The sequence below is a fragment of the Citrus clementina genome, unplaced genomic scaffold, assembly GCF_000493195.1.
Source record: "Citrus clementina cultivar Clemenules unplaced genomic scaffold, Citrus_clementina_v1.0 scaffold_7, whole genome shotgun sequence".
In the NCBI taxonomy this organism is placed as follows: domain Eukaryota; kingdom Viridiplantae; phylum Streptophyta; class Magnoliopsida; order Sapindales; family Rutaceae; genus Citrus; species Citrus x clementina.
Genome location: NW_006262075.1, coordinates 4,977,492 through 4,995,440, shown reverse-complemented (window position 1 = coordinate 4,995,440; position 17,949 = coordinate 4,977,492). Strand labels below are relative to the sequence as shown.

General features: G+C 31.9%; 3 protein-coding genes and 1 long non-coding RNA gene across 5 annotated transcripts in view; 1 reads left to right on the top strand and 3 right to left on the bottom strand.

The window, feature by feature from the left end:
* Positions 1–2,365: 2,365 nt before the first annotated feature.
* LOC18037214 (8-hydroxygeraniol dehydrogenase) lies at positions 2,366–4,949 on the bottom strand. The gene is made up of 5 exons (XM_006426174.2): positions 4,773–4,949; positions 4,543–4,656; positions 3,110–3,623; positions 2,863–3,016; positions 2,366–2,775 (listed from the first exon to the last, which is right to left on the bottom strand). Exons 1-5 carry the CDS (start codon positions 4,868–4,870, stop codon positions 2,567–2,569), a joined length of 1,089 nt encoding a protein of 362 aa, XP_006426237.2. The 5' UTR covers positions 4,871–4,949; the 3' UTR covers positions 2,366–2,566.
* Positions 4,950–7,268: 2,319 nt separating this feature from the next.
* On the bottom strand, positions 7,269–10,480 carry LOC18037213 (8-hydroxygeraniol dehydrogenase). Its single transcript, XM_006426173.2, has 5 exons — positions 10,274–10,480; positions 10,043–10,156; positions 8,088–8,601; positions 7,841–7,994; positions 7,269–7,753 (listed from the first exon to the last, which is right to left on the bottom strand). Exons 1-5 carry the CDS (start codon positions 10,462–10,464, stop codon positions 7,545–7,547), a joined length of 1,182 nt encoding a protein of 393 aa, XP_006426236.2. The 5' UTR covers positions 10,465–10,480; the 3' UTR covers positions 7,269–7,544.
* A 3,318-nt stretch (positions 10,481–13,798) lies between these two features.
* The window catches only part of LOC18037020 (probable mannitol dehydrogenase), a 6,367-nt gene continuing 2,216 nt past the window's right edge, over positions 13,799–17,949 (bottom strand). The window contains exons 3-5 of the mRNA XM_006426172.2: positions 14,472–14,988; positions 14,210–14,360; positions 13,799–14,016 (exon numbers count right to left, since the gene is read on the bottom strand). Of these exons, the coding sequence (XP_006426235.2) occupies positions 13,811–14,016; positions 14,210–14,360; positions 14,472–14,988 (874 nt within the window). The 3' untranslated portion in view covers positions 13,799–13,810. The remainder of the gene's footprint in view (positions 14,017–14,209; positions 14,361–14,471; positions 14,989–17,949) is intronic.
* Positions 16,052–17,949, top strand: part of LOC112096732 — a 2,671-nt gene continuing 773 nt past the window's right edge. The window contains exons 1-4 of one of the 2 annotated variants that reach the window (XR_002904585.1): positions 16,052–16,706; positions 17,015–17,120; positions 17,273–17,485; positions 17,586–17,765. This is a non-coding gene — a long non-coding RNA (uncharacterized LOC112096732). Of the gene's footprint in view, positions 16,707–17,014; positions 17,165–17,272; positions 17,486–17,585; positions 17,766–17,949 lie in introns of both variants that reach the window. The other variant, XR_002904584.1, reaches the window with a different exon arrangement.

Here is a 17,949-nt window from a genome sequence, read left to right as displayed (position 1 = left end):
TTTCCCTTTTATTAATGGTAAGTTTCAATAAATGTGATTTAAAGATTATCTAAAATCTGACAAAGATTTTTCACCATTTAGACATAACCGCCGTAAAAAAATTTTCGTACTGCGCACTGTTGTTACAAATTTTGCACATGCTTGATGTGTCAAGAGTTTGGTATTCACACAATTCATGTTAAAAAGATCTTTACTGCAATGAAAGATGTATATAAAATTTCAAATACCAATAGAATCCTATCAAAGAGCTTTCTAGAATAACCAGATGATGGAGTATTAATAATGCACGCATTAACAATTATTATCTTAAATAATAAGACGTTCATCCTCCTAAATATGATAAAAAATATTACATTTCATAATGTACACATGGATGGCATATCCCCCGGTAGCAGAATAAATTGAGAGTACCAGTCTATCGTTGGATTTGTAGCCCAATGATTATTTGTGTTGAAACTTAGATTTCTTAACCATCCAAACAAATGGATCACCGTATCAATTTGATTAAGATATATATGCATGCAAATTAGTCATGAAAACTCATCCACAAAAAGTTAGAATTTTTACCTTAAAATGAACCCACAATTTTGAAAGATGTTCAAAAATCTTTATGAAATGTAAGATACATACTCTTCTAATTGGGTCATGATTCTCTCTTGATATAATCTTCTTCTGAGTAAGTTTTATATTTTATTAAAGTGATTGATAATTAATAAATTAAAAATAACGGTAGTTAAATTCTAATTATATACCAACACTAAAATATAGGTAGCACAAGCAGAGCTTAGATCATATCATGTATATCATGTATATCATATACATACCATTTTAGATCATGTACTACTATGTACATACCACATACCATTTTAGATATGGATTTTACTATTCTCTCTCTCTCTCTCTCTTTGCTTTAATCACAGTACATATTAAGATCTACCAAAAACAAAAAAGAATAAATGAAATTTCATGATAGATTTGATGGGGTGGTAAAACTTGAACTATATTCATCTTGATAAAATCATCCATCGTGCGTCAACATTGGGGGTGAACCGTGAGGTTCTAAGAAAATGCTTCCATTGACCGATGAAGTTTTGTTTGTGTTCTTTGGTTGCAAAGTCGAATAAGGATTACGTGCTGAATTGAGTTTTACTAAATATTAAATCAATGGTTATTAATAGGAGAAATTGTAAGAATTTAAAATTTAAAACAATTCTAACTATTGATTCAATACTCGATAAAAACTCAACATAGTACTAAACCCTAATCCTACGAAATTTTCTGTTGGAAAACATACATGCAGTGTTGAAAATTGTGATATGAATTCATAAGTCATTTAGGACAATCATATATTTTTGTTCAAGGTCAGAGGAACCTAGACACTGCTGTCACTACATACCTTTGCGAATATGATTTTATAGATTTCTATCATCTATACTAATTTTATTAAATTGTATGACTTGATAGTGTTTGTATGAGAAAAAAAAATGAAAAGTGCGCTTGAGAGAAAAACTCTATATGTGATTTAGAACAAAACAAACTTTTCGATTGGACAATTGGTGAAAGGTACATATGCTAAATATTTTATATGAACAATATTTTATTTCATTAACATTTAGGGTGTGTTTGGTGTGTGGTATTGCATATGATTAATTGTCGGCCCAACATTAATTAAAACCAATAACATATTTGGGAGTAGTTGAACCTCATTGGAATTGGGCATCGGGAGGCGCACTAATGCGGCAGCTCCCGCGTTAGCTTGTCTTTTTTTTTTTAAACTTTAACCTTCACTTTTAGTTTTACTTAATAATAATAAAAATGGATAAATATATATTTTTTAATTTATAATATAATATAATATTATTTTTTTATTTTTACATCATAATTTATTAATAAATTTATAATTTAATATGATTAATAATAAATACTTAAAAGTATATAAAATATAATATAATATTACACTATTTAATTATTGTAATATTAATATATAAAATTTAATATTTTTAAATAATATAATATAACAAATAATAAATATTTAAATACGAATGAATTTCAATAATATTAATCTAAAATTAATAATAACATAAATAATAATATAAAATATTAGCACAATTCATTTTGTAATTAAATTTCTAAAATTTAAGACCTCTATATTTAGTTTTTTTAAGTACTAATAAATATTATTTTATAAATATATAATATAAATTAATCACAAAAAATTAATATAGTACAGTGCAACACCAAACATAGTATAACTAAAAATTAATACAATATAATACAACACCAAACATTGTACAACATTGTTATAATACAGTGCTAATACAATACAGCATAATACAATACACTAACATAAAAATAATGCAATACAGCATAATATAATATAGTGTGCCAAACGCACCCTTATAGTTTTTTGGCAATCACGGCATGATTAGGGTCGATGTATCTGGAAATTAAAAGTAATTTAAGCGCTAAAAGAGTGTAATGATCGAGGGAGCATTACATATAGCAAAGTGGATCATGGAACAAAGTTGTGAATTGAAGACACCAATCTGATTCTGATTCTGATTCTTCAAGGTTTGGTGGCGGCCAAGGTGTTTGCAATATCAATGACAAATCGATACCGAACATCAGCCTTGGCAAGTCGCTCCATTGCCGTATTGACATAATCCATCGAAATAACCTCAATGTCAGCTGTTATATTGTGTTTTGCTGCAAAATCAATCATCTCTTGCGTCTCTTTCATTCCCCCAATGCTGCTCCCTGACACCGTCTTCCTCCCTGCTATGTCATTTTATGTTATCAAACGACTTATATTAATTACAAGTTTTAGACCACAAGTTTCCGAAGAATTTTGTTAGAACTTACCCATAATTAAGGAAATCACAGGTAGCTCGAGTGGCTTGTTCGGAACACCAACCAGAACAAGCTTGCCCTGGGACTTTAATAGACCGACAAATGGCAAAATGGGGTGCACAGCGGACACTGTGTCAATAATACCATCCAATGTGCCCATGGCACCCTGATGAAGTTATTACAAAATATATATTAAAATTAAGGAATGCATTTTATTTTTTATTTTTCTCCAATATATGCGTGAATCTAATTAAATTACCTGCAATTGGTCAGGGTCACGGCTATTCAAAAATGAATCAGCGCCAAGATGTTCAAGAGCTTCAGTCTTCTTGCTTGGAGAGGTGCTAATTACTGTCACTTTGGCCCCAAAAGCCTTGGCAAATTTGACAGCGACATGACCAAGCCCACCAAGGCCAACGATGCCTACATGCTTTCCATGTTCTGCTAGTTCAAAGTATTTCAATGGACTGTACACGGTAATCCCGGCGCAAAGCAGGGGAGCAGCAGCATCAAGGGGCATGCTATCAGGGAATCGAACAATGTAGCGCTCATTGGCAACCATTTGATCAGAGTAGCCTCCGTATGTGATTGTTCCGTCAGTGTTAATGGAAGTGTAGGTGGGTATCACTTTCGGACAGTAATTTTCAAGGTCATTGGCACAGCTCTCGCAGCTGTGGCATGCACCAACCATGCATCCAACTCCAACTTTATCTCCCACTTTAACCTTTCTTACTTTGCTGCCAACTTCTGTCACTTCCCCTGCAATTTCATGCCTGCAAATAAATACAAATTGTTTAGGATAAATTACTTTAGTGGAAACAAGGTATTTGATTCTGTTTTTGACAATATATAACTGGCTAGCTTCTGGAAACGTATATACTACACCACTCCACCAACTTTTCTTTTGTCAGTAAGTTTCTCAATCATAAAATTCTTCAAGCAAAGAAATTTGAAATTTGAAAATTTACAAGTCTTCATTTGAATGCAAATTCAAGTTACAAGTCATGTCTCCGTTTATTTGTCAACCTCGTCTATCCCTCAAGTAAAATCTCATAATTGACCATTCCGCAATTACACAGGTGTACCATTTTGATGGGTTAAGTCTTTAGTGTGATCTCCACACTCTAATGATGCCAAGGCACCCCACTGGCCACTACACTGGAATATTTAAAAATTGTACAGAGTCAAATGGAAATAAATTAATTTTATTGGGAAAAAAAGAAGATATCTATGCTAACAACGCTTTAATTGAGTTAATTGTTATTTCCACCCTTTATTTATAAGATAGAGAGTATAAATCTACCAAGAGTTATGAAGATAATGTATAAGAAAAATACATATTTTCATCCAATATATTTTATTTTATATTATATTAAAATTTGTGTGTCTCTATTTTTGTTTAATTTGTTGTAAGAAAATCTTATTAAACGATGATGACCCGTAAATATATATGTTTGTCACTTTTACCAGGAGATTCCAGTTATTCATCACATCAAATATGGAACGGTAAGATCCCAAAGCCTTGGCCTTGGTTAATCTCTTTCTGCATACACAGGCAAGTACCGTAGTTAATAATTAGGGAGCGCCGTGACGGAAACAACAGCCTGTTCATGCGTAGCTGGGTTTGACCCGAAACAAAAAAAAATGCAAAAGAAACAAAAATTGAAGGGTAGATAGATCATGGGTACATACCCAGGAACCATAGGGAAGAGAGAGAAGCCCCATTCATTCTTGATGTTGTGGAGATCAGTATGGCAGATCCCACAATACAATACCTTCAGCCTCACATCCTCATCACCCGTTTCCCTGTCCGTATTTTACATATCCACGTTTATGACCATTTCATCAACACGTACAGTAACAAAATGGTTTAGTTACTTTTGTCCTTCTTAAAATAAAATAAGAGAAAGTACTTAATGAACTCGCACGACAAGTTGAATGGGGAGAGATGGCCGGAGCTGTCTCGGGCTGCCCACCCAAAGGCCTTTACTGGATGTTCTTCTTCTGGTGATTTTGCCATTTTGATGAGAGAACGGCAATGTTATCATTATTGTATTGGTTTGAATGATGTGATGAGACGAGTAAAAGTACCTGTTTTTGTTTATGCTTCATATGAATGTTAATGTGTGTACAGATGTTTCTAATCAAGTTTTTTTTATTATATTAAAGAGAAGATAAATTAAAAAATATAAATATAAAATTTAATATAAAATTTTTTATTTTATAATATATTCATTATTTAGTGAGGTCCAGTTATGTTGTAACTATAATATGGTACCACAGTTACTTTCAGCCGTTAAATTTAGTTAATATAACTGTGTAATCGTGGATTTAACAACTGATTTAGTGATGATTTCAATATATTAAGTTATTAACGGATAGAAAAATATAATCTTAATTTTTTAATGCATTAAAGACGAGATATTTTTTTAATATTTTTTTAACATCTTAATCTTAATAAAGTGAAGATGTCCTAATTGAGAAAAAAATATATATAATAAGGGCTAATTTGATAATATTATAATTTTTAAAATAATCATTATTAGATGTGATGCATAAATAATTTATTGAAAAAAGAGTAAATTAAAATTTTGATCATTCTTAAATTAGATATAATATTAAATAAAATTTATTTAATATATGTATAATAATTTTTATTGTGTATATATAATAATTAATAATAAACATAATATATATAATAATTTTTTCATCTCAATATTATTGATAATGATAATAATCTCTTCAAAATAATTTTATTTTATAATTAATATGAATAATTTTAAAATTTCCTAATATATATAAAAAATCAGTTTTTAACTTTAAAATTATTTTCGAGCATCTCAAAAATAATAATTATCGGGAACAGGCTAACAGCAGGGAGGTGGAGAGAGGGGGTCATAAATTTTGCTGAAGTAATCAGTGAGCTAAGATGTGACATACGGATGCTCTATGTATGGATGTGCACCGTCCATGACATGGCGGACCAGCAAAGGTAATTCTTGGGTCACCTTCACCATTATTATTACTATTCAATTCCTAGTGTCACAAACTCAAACGTGGGGTACCTGTCAAAAGCAACACCACCAACAACCATTATGAGACTTACGGCAAAATGAGAACCCAGCGCGCTGATTCGTTGGAATTAATGATCACAAAAATTTTGATTTTTTTTTAAATAATTACAAATATTTTTTTTGATAAATTTTAAAGGCTAATGTGAATTTTGTAGTTTTTTTACTTTTTAACATAAAAGAAGATCATAAGGTATTGTATAACTATTGTTGAATAAAAAATTAAATTTATATATTTTTAAAAAGATAAGATCTTTTCTTAATTTAAATTCTTTTGAATTTTTAAAAATCTTGCAGTTAAATTTAAATTAAATAAAAATAATAATAAATTTGTGTAATTATTTTTAAAAATAATTTTTTTTTGTGAATTTTTTTAAACTGGGAGAATATTGATATTTTTTATACTTAAAATTTATTTATTAAACATCTTGGAAAAAAATTAATTAAAGTGGGAGAATATTGATATTTTTTTTCAAATACCAATAGAATCCTATCAAAGAGCCTTCTAGAATAACCAGATGATGAGTATTTATAATGTACACATTAACAATTATTATCTTAAATAATAAGACGTTTATCCTCCTAAATATGATAAAAATATTACATTTCATAATGTACACAAGCAGAGATTAGATCATATCATGTACATCATATACATACCATTATAGATCATGTACTACTATGTACATACCACATACCATTTTAAATATGGATTTTACTATTCTCTCTCTCTCTTTTTCAATCATAGTACATATTAAGATCTACCAAAAAAAAAAAAAGAATAAATGAAATTTCATGATAGATTTGATGGGGTGGTAAAACTTGAACTATATTCATCTTGATAGAATCATCCACCATGCATCAACATTGGGGGTGAACCGTGAGGTCCTAAGAAAATGCTTCCATTGACGGATGAAGTTTTGTTTGTTTTCTTTGGTTGCAAAGTCGAATAAGGATTGCGCGCTAAATTAAATTTTTACTGAATATTGAATCAATAGTTATTAATAGAAGAAATTGTAAAAATTGAAAAATTTAAAACAATTATAACTATTAATTCAATGATTGATTCAATACTCGATAAAAATTCAACATAGCACTAAACCCTAATCCTAAGAAATTTTCTGCTGGAAAACATACATGCAGTGTTGAAAATTGTGATATGAATTCATGAGTTATTTAGACCAATCGTATATTTTTGTTCAAGGTCAGAGGAACCTAGACGCTGCTGTTGCTACGTACCTTTGCGAATATGATTTTATAGATTTCTGCCATCGATACTAATTTTATTGAATTATATGACTGGATAGCGTTGGTATGAGAAGAACAAAAAATGAAAAGTGCCGCATGAGAGCAAAACTCTATATGTGATTTAGAACAAAAACAAACATTTCGACTGGACAATTGGTGAAAGGTACATATGCTAAATATTTTATATGAACAATGTTTTATTTCATTAACATTTATAGTTTTTCGGCAATCACGACATAATTAGGGTCGATGTAACTGGAAATTAAAAGTAATTTAAGCGCTAAAAGAGTGTAATGATCGAGGGAGCATTACATATAGCAAAGTGGATCATGGAACAAGGTTGTGAATTGAAGACATCAATCTGATTCTGATTCTTCAAGGTTTGGTGGCGTACAAGGTGTTTGCAATATCAATGACAAATCGATACCGAACATCAGCCTTGGCAAGCCTCTCCATTGCCGTATTGACATAATCCATCGAAATAACCTCAATGTCAGCTGTTATATTGTGTTTTGCTGCAAAATCAATCATCTCTTGCGTCTCTTTCATTCCCCCAGTGCTGCTCCCTGACACCGTCTTCCTCCCTGCTATGTCATTTTATGTTATCAAATGAATTATATTAATTACAAGTTTTAGACCACAAGTTTCCGAAGAATTTTGTTAGAACTTACCCATAATTAAGGAAATCACAGGTAGCTCGAGTGGCTTGTCCGGAGCACCAACCAGAACAAGCTTGCCCTGGGACTTTAATAGACCGACCAATGGCAAAATGGGGTGCACAGCGGACACCGTGTCAATAATACCATCCAATGTGCCCATAGCACCCTGATGAAGTTATTACAAAATATATATTAAAATTAAGGAATGCATTTTATTTTTTATTTTTCTCCAATATATGCGTGAATCTAATTAAATTACCTGCAATTGGTCAGGGTCACGGCTATTCAAAAATGAATCAGCGCCAAGATGTTCAAGAACTTCAGTCTTCTTGCTTGGAGAGGTGCTAATTACTGTCACTTTGGCCCCAAAAGCCTTGGCAAATTTGACAGCGACATGACCAAGCCCGCCAAGGCCAACGATGCCTACATGCTTTCCTTGTTCTGCTAGTCCAAAGTATTTCAATGGACTGTACACGGTAATCCCGGCGCAAAGCAGGGGGGCAGCAGCATCAAGGGGCATGCTATCAGGGAATCGAACAATGTAGCGCTCATTGGCAACCATGTGATCAGAGTAGCCTCCGTATGTGATTGTTCCGTCAGTGTTAATGGAACTGTAGGTGAGTATCATTTTCGGACAGTAATTTTCAAGGTCATTGGCACAGCTCTCGCAGCTGTGGCATGCACCGACCATGCATCCAACTCCAACTTTATCTCCCACTTTAACCTTTCTTACTTTGCTACCAACTTCTGTCACTTCCCCTGCAATTTCATGCCTGCAAATAAATACAATTTGTTTAAGATAAATTACTTTAGTGGAAACAAGGTATTTGATTCTGTTTTTGACAATATATAATTAGCTAACTTCTAGAAACGTATATACTACACTACTCCACCAACTTTTCTTTAGTCAGTAAGTTTCTTGATCATAAAATTCTTCAAGAAAAGAAATTTGAAATTTGATAATTTACAAGTCTTCATTTGAATGCAAATTCAAGTTACAAGTCATGTCTCCGTTAACCACTTGGCTTAGCCCAAGTCCACTCCCTCACAAATATGAGGGAAATGGTTTGAGTCCCAGCAGAGGCATTGTAGGAATTTAATTTAAAATTTCATTCTTTGGAGTCCTAGAGCTTGAGTGAAGACAGTCTTTCTTCCAGGATGAGAGGTGGGCGTCCCTCGAATATTCAAGAGGGTTAAAAAATCAAAGCGATGCCATATTAGAATTAAGATAAACTGATCTCAGTAATTTATATGGTGTAAATATCATGAGCCATAGTTCTCCTAGGATGGGAGTTAGACGTCCCTCGAATATTTGAGAGGGTAAAAAAATCTGAGTAGTACCATATCAGAATTGATGTAAACTGGTCTCAGTACTTTGTATGGTGTAAATATCATGAGCAATAATTCTCTTAAAAAAAAAAAAAAGTCATGTCTCCGTTTATTTGTCAACCTCGTCTATCTCTCAAGAAAATCTCATAATTGACTATTCCACAATTACAGATGCAAATTCAAGTTATAAGTCTTCATTTTGCTGGGTTAAGTCTTTAGTGTGATCTCACTACTCTAATGATGCCAAGGCACCCCACTGGCCACTACACTGGAACATTTAAAAATTGTACAGAGTCAAATGGAAATAAATTAATTTTACTGGAAAAAAAAAGATATCTATGCTAAGAACGCTTTAATTGAGTTAATTGTTATTTCCACCCTTTATTTATAAGATAGAGAGTATAAATCTACCAAGAGTTATGAAGATAATGTATAAGAAAAATACATATTTTCATCCAATATATTTTATTTTATATTATATTAAAATTTGCGTGTCTCTATTTTTGTTTAATTTGTTGTAAGAAAATGACACGTATATATATATATATTTGTCACTTTTAACAGGAGATTCCAGTTATTCATCACATCAAATATGAAACGGTAAGATTAAAATCCTCATTACCAATATTTCAATAGCAACCCCATACAAGATTGAATTAAATAGGATGGGGAACGATTTGCATCAAATTAAAAGATCCTAAAGCCATGGCCTTGGTTAATTTCTTTCTGTATACACAGGAAAGTACCGTAGTTAATAATCAGGAAGCGCTGTGACGGAAACAACAGCCTGTTACTACGCAGCTCGGTTTGATCCGAAACAAAAACAAAAGAAAAAAAATGCAAAAGAAACAAAAATTGAAGGATGGATAGATCAGGAGTACATACCCAGGAACCATAGGGAAGAGAGAGAAGCCCCATTCATTCTTGATGTTGGAGAGATCAGTATGGCAGATCCCACAATACAATACCTTCAGCCTCACATCCTCATCACCCGTTTCCCTGTCCGTATTTTACATATCCATGTTTATGACCATTTCATCAACACGTGCAGCAACAAAATTTTAAATAAATTTAAAGCAGCATCACACACATATATTATGCTCAACTATTAATTACCTTCTGGAGAATTTGAATGGGGAGAGATGGCCGGAGCTGTCTCGGGCTGCCCACCCAAAGGCCTTTACTGGATGTTCTTCTTCTCGTGATTTTGCCATTTTGGATGAGAGAACGGCAATGTTATCATTATTATAGTGGTTTGAATGACGTGATGAGACGAGTGAAAGTACCTGTTTTTGTTTTTGTTTCATATGAATATTAATGTGTGTACATATGTTTCTAATCAACATTTTTTATTATATTAAAGAGAAGATAACCAATAAAGTGTTGGATTCATTGGTAATGGAGTCATCTTTAAGTGATTTGATTGAGTTTGCTTCTCAGTTCGAGTCGCAAAGAAGTCGCCTTTGTTGGGAGAACATTTGCTTTCTGATTCGAGCAGAGACTTCTAATCTGGGTTGTGGCACGAGTTTAAAAGTACCTCCCACAATTAAGGCCCCCTCCACCTCGTGGTTAAGACAAAAAAAATATTAAAGAGAAGATCAAATTAAAAAATATAAATATAAAATTTAATATAATATATTTTATTTTATAATATATTAACATATTAATATATTCATTATTTAGTGGAGTTCAGCTATGTTGCAACTATAGTATGGTACCATAATTATTTTTAGTCGTTAAATTTAGCTAATGTAACTGTGTAATCGTGGATTCATCAACTGATTTAGTGATGATTTCAATATATTAAGTTATTAACGGATAGAAAAACATAATCTTAACTTTTTAATGCATTAAAGGCGTTTTTTTATAGTATTTTTTTAACATTTTGACCTTAATAAAGTGAAGATGTCCTAACTGAGAAAAATTATATATAATGAGGGCTAATTTGATAATATTATAATTTTTAAAATAATAATTATTAGATGTGATGGAGAATAATTTATTGAAAAAAGAGTAAATTAAAATTTTGATAATTCCTAAATTGGATATAATATTAAATAAAATATTTTTAATATATGTATAATAATTTTTATTGTGTATATATAATAATTAATAATAAACATAATATATATAATAATTTTTTTATCTCAATATTATTGATAATGATAATAATCTCTTCAAAATAATTTTATTTTATAATTAATATGAACAATTTTAAATTTTCCTAATATATAAAAAAAATTAATTTTTAACTTTAAAATTATTTTCGAGCATCTCAAAAATAATAATTATCGGGAACAGGCTAACAGCAGGGAGGTGGAGAGAGGGGGTCATAAATTTTGCTGAAGTAATCAGTGAGCTAACATGTGACATACGGATGCGCTATGTATGGATGTGCACCGTCCATGACATGGCGGACCAACGAAATATTTCTTGGGTCACCTTCACCATTATTATTATTATTATTATTATTATTATTATTATTCAATTTCTAGTGCCACAAAGTCAAAGGTGGATTGGATACCTGTCAAAAGCAACACCACCAACAATTAATTTTAAACTGGGAGAATATTGATTTTTTTTAAACTGGGAGAATATTGATATTTTTTTATACTTAAAATTTATTTATTAAACATATTGAAAAAAAATTAATTTTATAAGTGATATGTCTTCGGTAACTTGTGGGAGTAAAAATCCTCGAAAGCCTCTCTAAAAACAAATTTATTTAGAATTGAAATATAGTCATTTTTCTTTTATCGGTATTTCCGGTAGTGATCTTCCCTTCCCAAAAAAAAAAAAAAAAAAAACCCTCTAATGAATCTTTATTTCAACTTTTTGAGAATGTTTGTGGCCATAAGAAATAATCATATTATATTGTAGAGGATATTTGTGTGGCACTGAAAAATCCACAGCGCCGCAGCCACCCATCTGTAAAGGTGTTGCGATTGAATAACGCTTGTGCCGGACGTGATAGCGCCATGTTTAATAGTTGACTACACGTGTATGGTACTCTTACACTGCAATCATGACAATCTAGATTTTTCACACTCAGGCGCAAAGCTGCTCCCAAGTAATTCGGGGGCGCATGGTGCACTTAGAAATTAATTTTACAAAAATATGTGAAGTACCTAAGTAGAAGCAAATAGTCAAAAACTTCAGTCAGTAGAAGCTGAGCAATGTCCAAAGTTTTATGAACATCCACGATTGCACGTTTATGTGAAATAAAACAATTTATAACTAAGTTTGCTAAATTGTAAGCGTATGCATAATTTTATCGCTTGATTGAGGTTTGAAAGCTAGTAAATGATAATTGTAGACTCTAACATCAGGCAGTCTTGATCTAAACTTACCTAAACTTTGAAGTTTCTCTTGACCAGTGTAAATTCCAGTATGGTTAGGGTCCATTTCTTATTATATTTTATTAATAACTAATCACTATTCATCGTCCTGTATTTAGGGATGATAAAAATTTCCACGGGAAAGGGTACTCTCGAAGATTTTCCCCATTCGGAGAGGGTATGAGGATAATTTCATACTCAATTTCTTATTCAGGAAAGGAACGGGGAAATTTTTTTACCCAATTTCTTATTCAGGGAGGGGACGGTGATGAGGTGGAATCCCCATCCCCTACCTATTTTCTCATTTTAATTTTTAATTTTATTTTTATTTTTTAAAATTACTAGTAAATAAATGATAAAATTTGAATTATAAAATTATAAATATTGGTAAAAATAACAAATATCAAAATATTTATAATATTAAACTTTTAGGCCTAATTAACTAATTAAAGTCCTAACTTTTTATGTAGGACATTAAAAAAACTGGGTAAATTCTATTAGCCCAAAAAATTTGTTTTAATTTTAATATTCATTAAATGTTTTAAACTTAAATCTATTTTTTATTTATTTTTAGATGTTATAATTGCTCACAACGAATCACAATTTTAATATCTAATTTAATCTAATCTAATCTAATTTAATATAATATTTACTCTTGATTTGCTCTGACTTAATTATTATGTTGTAAAGGGAATAATCTACATTTATAAAGTGCCACGCCACTATTGAAAAAGTTAATTTTGAATTTAAATTCGATTTTATTTGTAACAATTTTGTGTTAGACTATTAATTTATTCACGATAGTTTGTAAAAGAAGTTTGTATACCTTACATATTGCGTTACTTACTAATTTAATGTATGTGACTTTTGTAATAGATATTAATGTAAAATATATTTCAAACTTTACTTTTATTTGAATTTTTTATTTTAATATGATTAACTCAAAATAAAAAAAATGTATTAGTTATTCGGGGATCGGGGACCCTTGGGGATCTCCTGTTATTATTCGGGAAGGGGATGAGAATTCTTTCAAGTAATTCTGACGGGGACATAGACATACGTAAAATATCAGAAATAAATACAGGGAGATTGATCCCCTCCCCTCCCCATTGCCATCCCTACCTGTATTAGCTTGTAGCTAGGCCATTTAACTACCAGGGCAGCAGGACGCTGAATTTTCTAAAATTATTTCTTTAACACATGCAATAATAAAGTGAAATCAGAACTGAAGACAGCCGGATCCTCCGGCCGACAGGATACTAATTATATATGACTCAACATTTCATCATATAGTATAGCCGATCCAGCCAAATATCTAAGAGCTAGACTTCAGTGTGTTCCCAACGTCGATGACAAATCGATATCTGACATCGCCTTTCTCAAGACGCTCCAGGGCAGTGTTCGCATTATCGATTGATATAGTCTCGATGTCTGCCGTTATGTTGTGTTCGGCTGCAAAATTGAGCATGTCTTGAGTCTCCTTCATGCCCCCAACGAAACAGCCGACAACAGCCTTTGCCCCTGGCATTGCAAAAACATTTGTTAGCTATATTTTCAGATTAACAGAAATGAAAAGAACACGCATGCGTTGGCTATGACTTTGTCCTTGATTGACTGATTAGCCGCACAGTAGCCTAAGACTCAAGGTTAAGGATCTTTTCATCTTCTTTTTTCAATCTGCGAAGCTTACTAGAATCGTGATTAATTTGCTCACCAAAGAGTAGAAGAGGAACCGGTAGCTCTAGCTTATCTGGTCCACCGACAATAACAAGCTTGCCATTATATTTCAGTAGTCCAAGTAATGGCAATAGAGGATGAAAGCCGGTTACTGTGTCAATGATACCATCCAAGGTGCTCACGGCAGACTGCACAGACAATGTGAACAAAATTAGCAAAGAGAATTTTCTGAAATAAGAGTCGTTGTATTCATAAACCAAGTTAGAGAGGAAAAAGGGAAAATATGGGGAGCAGCATACCTGCATCTCATCCGGATCATGACTAAACAGAAATGTGTCAGCACCGAGACGTTCAATGGCATCCTTCTTCTTACTAGGGGAGGTACTAATGACTGTTACCTTAACCCCCATTGCTTTAGCAAACTTGACAGCCATATGGCCTAATCCACCCAGGCCAACTACACCGACATGCATACCTGGTTTGTCAAGTCCATGGGATCTCAAAGGGCTGTAAACTGAGATACCAGCACAAAGCATTGGGGCACAGGCATCAAGAGGAAGGCTATCTGGAATACGAACCGTGAAGTGCTCATCCACAACAATAATGTCAGAGTAGCCTCCATACGTTTTCATTCCATCATAGTATTCGACACCACTGTCTATCCCTATAAGTTTGGGACAGTAATTCTCAAGATTGTTAGCACAATTGTGACATGAATGGCATGATCCGACCAAGAATCCCGCACCCACTTTGTCACCAACTTTGAATTTCTCTACTTTGCTACCAACCTCTGTCACTACACCAATGACTTCATGCCTGCGTTGCTCATTGGGATTCAGTGACACAAATTTCAGTTGGGATAATAATTGTACATTTGCAGAACATATTCATCAAAATATTACTACAAATACTTGGTGTTAAATTTTAGGATGAAACAATTTGAAATCCTAGTTAAAAATATTCAGGTTGGGTGGATTTAGGAGACGTGGACTTCGTCGCCTAATTTAGTTAGAACAATTAATTAATTGATCAAATTGTTATTAATTATGGCATGTCTACAATTTGCTTTTATTTTCATTTTTATTCTCAGGTGTGGACACTTTCATTTTTTTTCAATACGAACATGGTATTAAGTCGTGCAGTTTAATAAAATTATTTTTTTCGGTGTATTATTTTTTTCTGGTATATTAAATCATCTGATATCCGAAGATTACATTGGCCCCTGACTAATTCAGATTCGAGTCGGGCAAGACCACTAGGGCCGTAAAGCTCTCCCAATAAGTATTTAGCTTCAAATCGAGGACATTACTTAAGATAGAATAAAGTTATTTTTTAAATAAACTATAAAACCATGCAATATATTAACACTAAATTAATTCTAACTTTGTGTCCGTATGAAAAAATAAAATAAAAATGAGGGTGCCTAATATAACAATATCCTTTAAAATTTCATACAGGATATAGTCCCTATACCACACAATAGTTGAGACCCCTTAAAAAAAGACGCATATAAAAACAAACATTGAATAGATTTCAAAAGAAATAAAATGACTTAATGATCTAATAAATAATATTACTATGGTTCAAGAGAAAGTAAAAGAATCTACTTGGACACTACTGTCGAAGTGTGTTGAATCAAGAAGAATTATTAAATGTCTTTATAATGGGTGCTTTATTTTGTCTCCACTTATGAAAAGTCAAGCTGACATAATAGGCATTGCGATGTGAAGAGTTTTGCTTAGAGAAATAGAAGGAACGCGTAGGAAACGCGCAAAATCTACGAAAATCTCACACGGATATTCTACCACAATGGGTTACTAAAGAATTAGTACATAAAATTTTAATGACACCACAAGAAAATAGAGTATTGGCTACAAATTCTATTGCAACAAAACTTACTTTATTGCTAAAATTCATATCTTGCAACAAAAATTAGTTTTTATCGCTATAGCTAAACAGATTTTGTTCTTCTTAATGATGTGGAATAGGCAAGAAAATTAGAATATATGGCAACAAAATATTTTCTTGCCCTACGCTATGTTTGGCAACAAAAGTGTTCTTGTTGCCTAACAAGCTTAATGAAGGCAAAATATGTTTCGTTGCTCAAGTTTTTCCACAACAAACACTTGAATCAATTGCAACAAATGAAATATTGCAAAAAGTTGTGATTAGCGAGAAAATTTGTTTTGTGCTCTCAGAGTTTTTTGCAATGAGATTAATTTTGTTGCGCAAAGGTTAACAAAAATATTAAATTAATAAATGAAAATATAAAGATAATATAAAAGCAAACATGACTTTGTGGGAGGCTTTTTAATTTTTTATTTCTGCGCCCTTTATTTAATAAACCGCGTGCTAACCGAAGTAAAGTTTCCATCTCCAATTTTTTCTTAATTAAAGTATTGCTTCTAGAATATTTCCACTTTACTCGTCGCTTGTTTCTTTTGCCCTGCCATGGAGTCATTCTCTCTACCCAAGCTTTAAGCCATTGAAGAGTTGTACTTGGAAGGCACCACTGAAGACAACGATTTCTTCAAGTAAATTTAGTTTTATTTTATATATTGGCCTGTTGAGTTTGATTTTGTTTAGTGGGTTTTGCTTTAATTATTTATTAAGTGGGTCTTTGTTTCAATTTTTAATTTGTTAAATTAAAGTTAATGGATTTTTCATGGGTTTTTCATGGTGAAGAACCTGAGTTTGTGGACAATAGTCAAATGAATGTAGGATCTATGCCCAGTAATAGGATCTTTCATGTTATAATTTCTTTGACAAAATTATAGTTTTCTTGATTTATTTTTATGTTGATTATTAATAAACTCTAATGTATATTTTTAATAATTACTAGATGGGTCCTGGACATAGAGTTACCAAACGTGTAAGAGCAAAAATTGTTGTTGCATCTACAATTCCCCAATCTCAGCCTGTTATGCCCAGCCAAGAGTTTGTGCAAGGTGTTGTTACAACTCTAGAATTTGGTATTTAAAGAGTTTAATTGGTAGGTTTTGTTTGATCAACTATTAGTAAGTACTTATGATTATTAATATTCTTCATCTGTCATTTTTTTAAATTATAAACTGAGATATCTTTTTTTTCCTAAATTCAGTCAAAGTTTGAGATTGATTTGAACTTACCACATGTTCGTCGATGTGTGAATAACATTATGGGTGGGAGATATCGCGATATGAGACATTGGATGTATGATCATTACTTGGATTATCCATCCTTTGAAGAGGCACTTAAGCATTCATATCCGGGCATATGTCCAGATGATTGGGCTTGGCTTTGTCATAACATTTGCAATTCCGCAAGTTTCCAGGTCCAATGATATTCATATTATGAACTTTAAATTGTCCAACTAGTTGTCAATATGCTTGTATATGTATCTTATTTTCCACTGTTATATTTTTTTAATGTAGACTCAATCTACCAAAAACAAAGCTAATCATGCTAAGCTCCCATATGTCCATTGCGGGGGATCAAGACCTTTTGTTAATTATCTTGAGGATGACATGGTTGATGGTGAAATAGAATTATTTCGTGTCACTCATTTCAGCAAGACAAAAGGTTGGGTGAATGAGGTGGCACACTTAAACCATGTAAGATGCTTTGTTGGAAACAAAATTTTTAATTTTATTATTTCTTATCACCTACATACTGTTGATGAAAGTTTACTCATTGAGTTTTTTTTTTCTTAATTTTTCTTTCATGCTCTAATTAACTTTATTATTTGAAATATCAAATAATTAGAATTATAAGTATAACAAGAAGTTTGTTTTTTTT

What these genes read in the sequence shown, in the direction of transcription:
- LOC18037213 (XM_006426173.2), bottom strand. Translation starts at nt 10,464, where the DNA reads ATGAAACAAAAACAAAAACAGGTACTTTCACTCGTCTCATCACGTCAT. An exon ending in CTCTTCCCTATGGTTCCTGG is followed by an intron (nt 8,602 to 10,042) that starts GTATGTACTCCT and finishes ATTTATTTGCAG; the next exon opens with GCATGAAATTGCAGGGGAAG. An exon ending in TGTGATTTCCTTAATTATGG is followed by an intron (nt 7,754 to 7,840) that starts GTAAGTTCTAAC and finishes ATGACATAGCAG; the next exon opens with GGAGGAAGACGGTGTCAGGG.
- LOC18037214 (XM_006426174.2), bottom strand. Translation starts at nt 4,870, where the DNA reads ATGGCAAAATCACCAGAAGAAGAACATCCAGTAAAGGCCTTTGGGTGG. An exon ending in CCATTCAACTTGTCGTGCGA is followed by an intron (nt 4,657 to 4,772) that starts GTTCATTAAGTA and finishes AAATACGGACAG; the next exon opens with GGAAACGGGTGATGAGGATG. An exon ending in TGTGATTTCCTTAATTATGG is followed by an intron (nt 2,776 to 2,862) that starts GTAAGTTCTAAC and finishes ATGACATAGCAG; the next exon opens with GGAGGAAGACGGTGTCAGGG.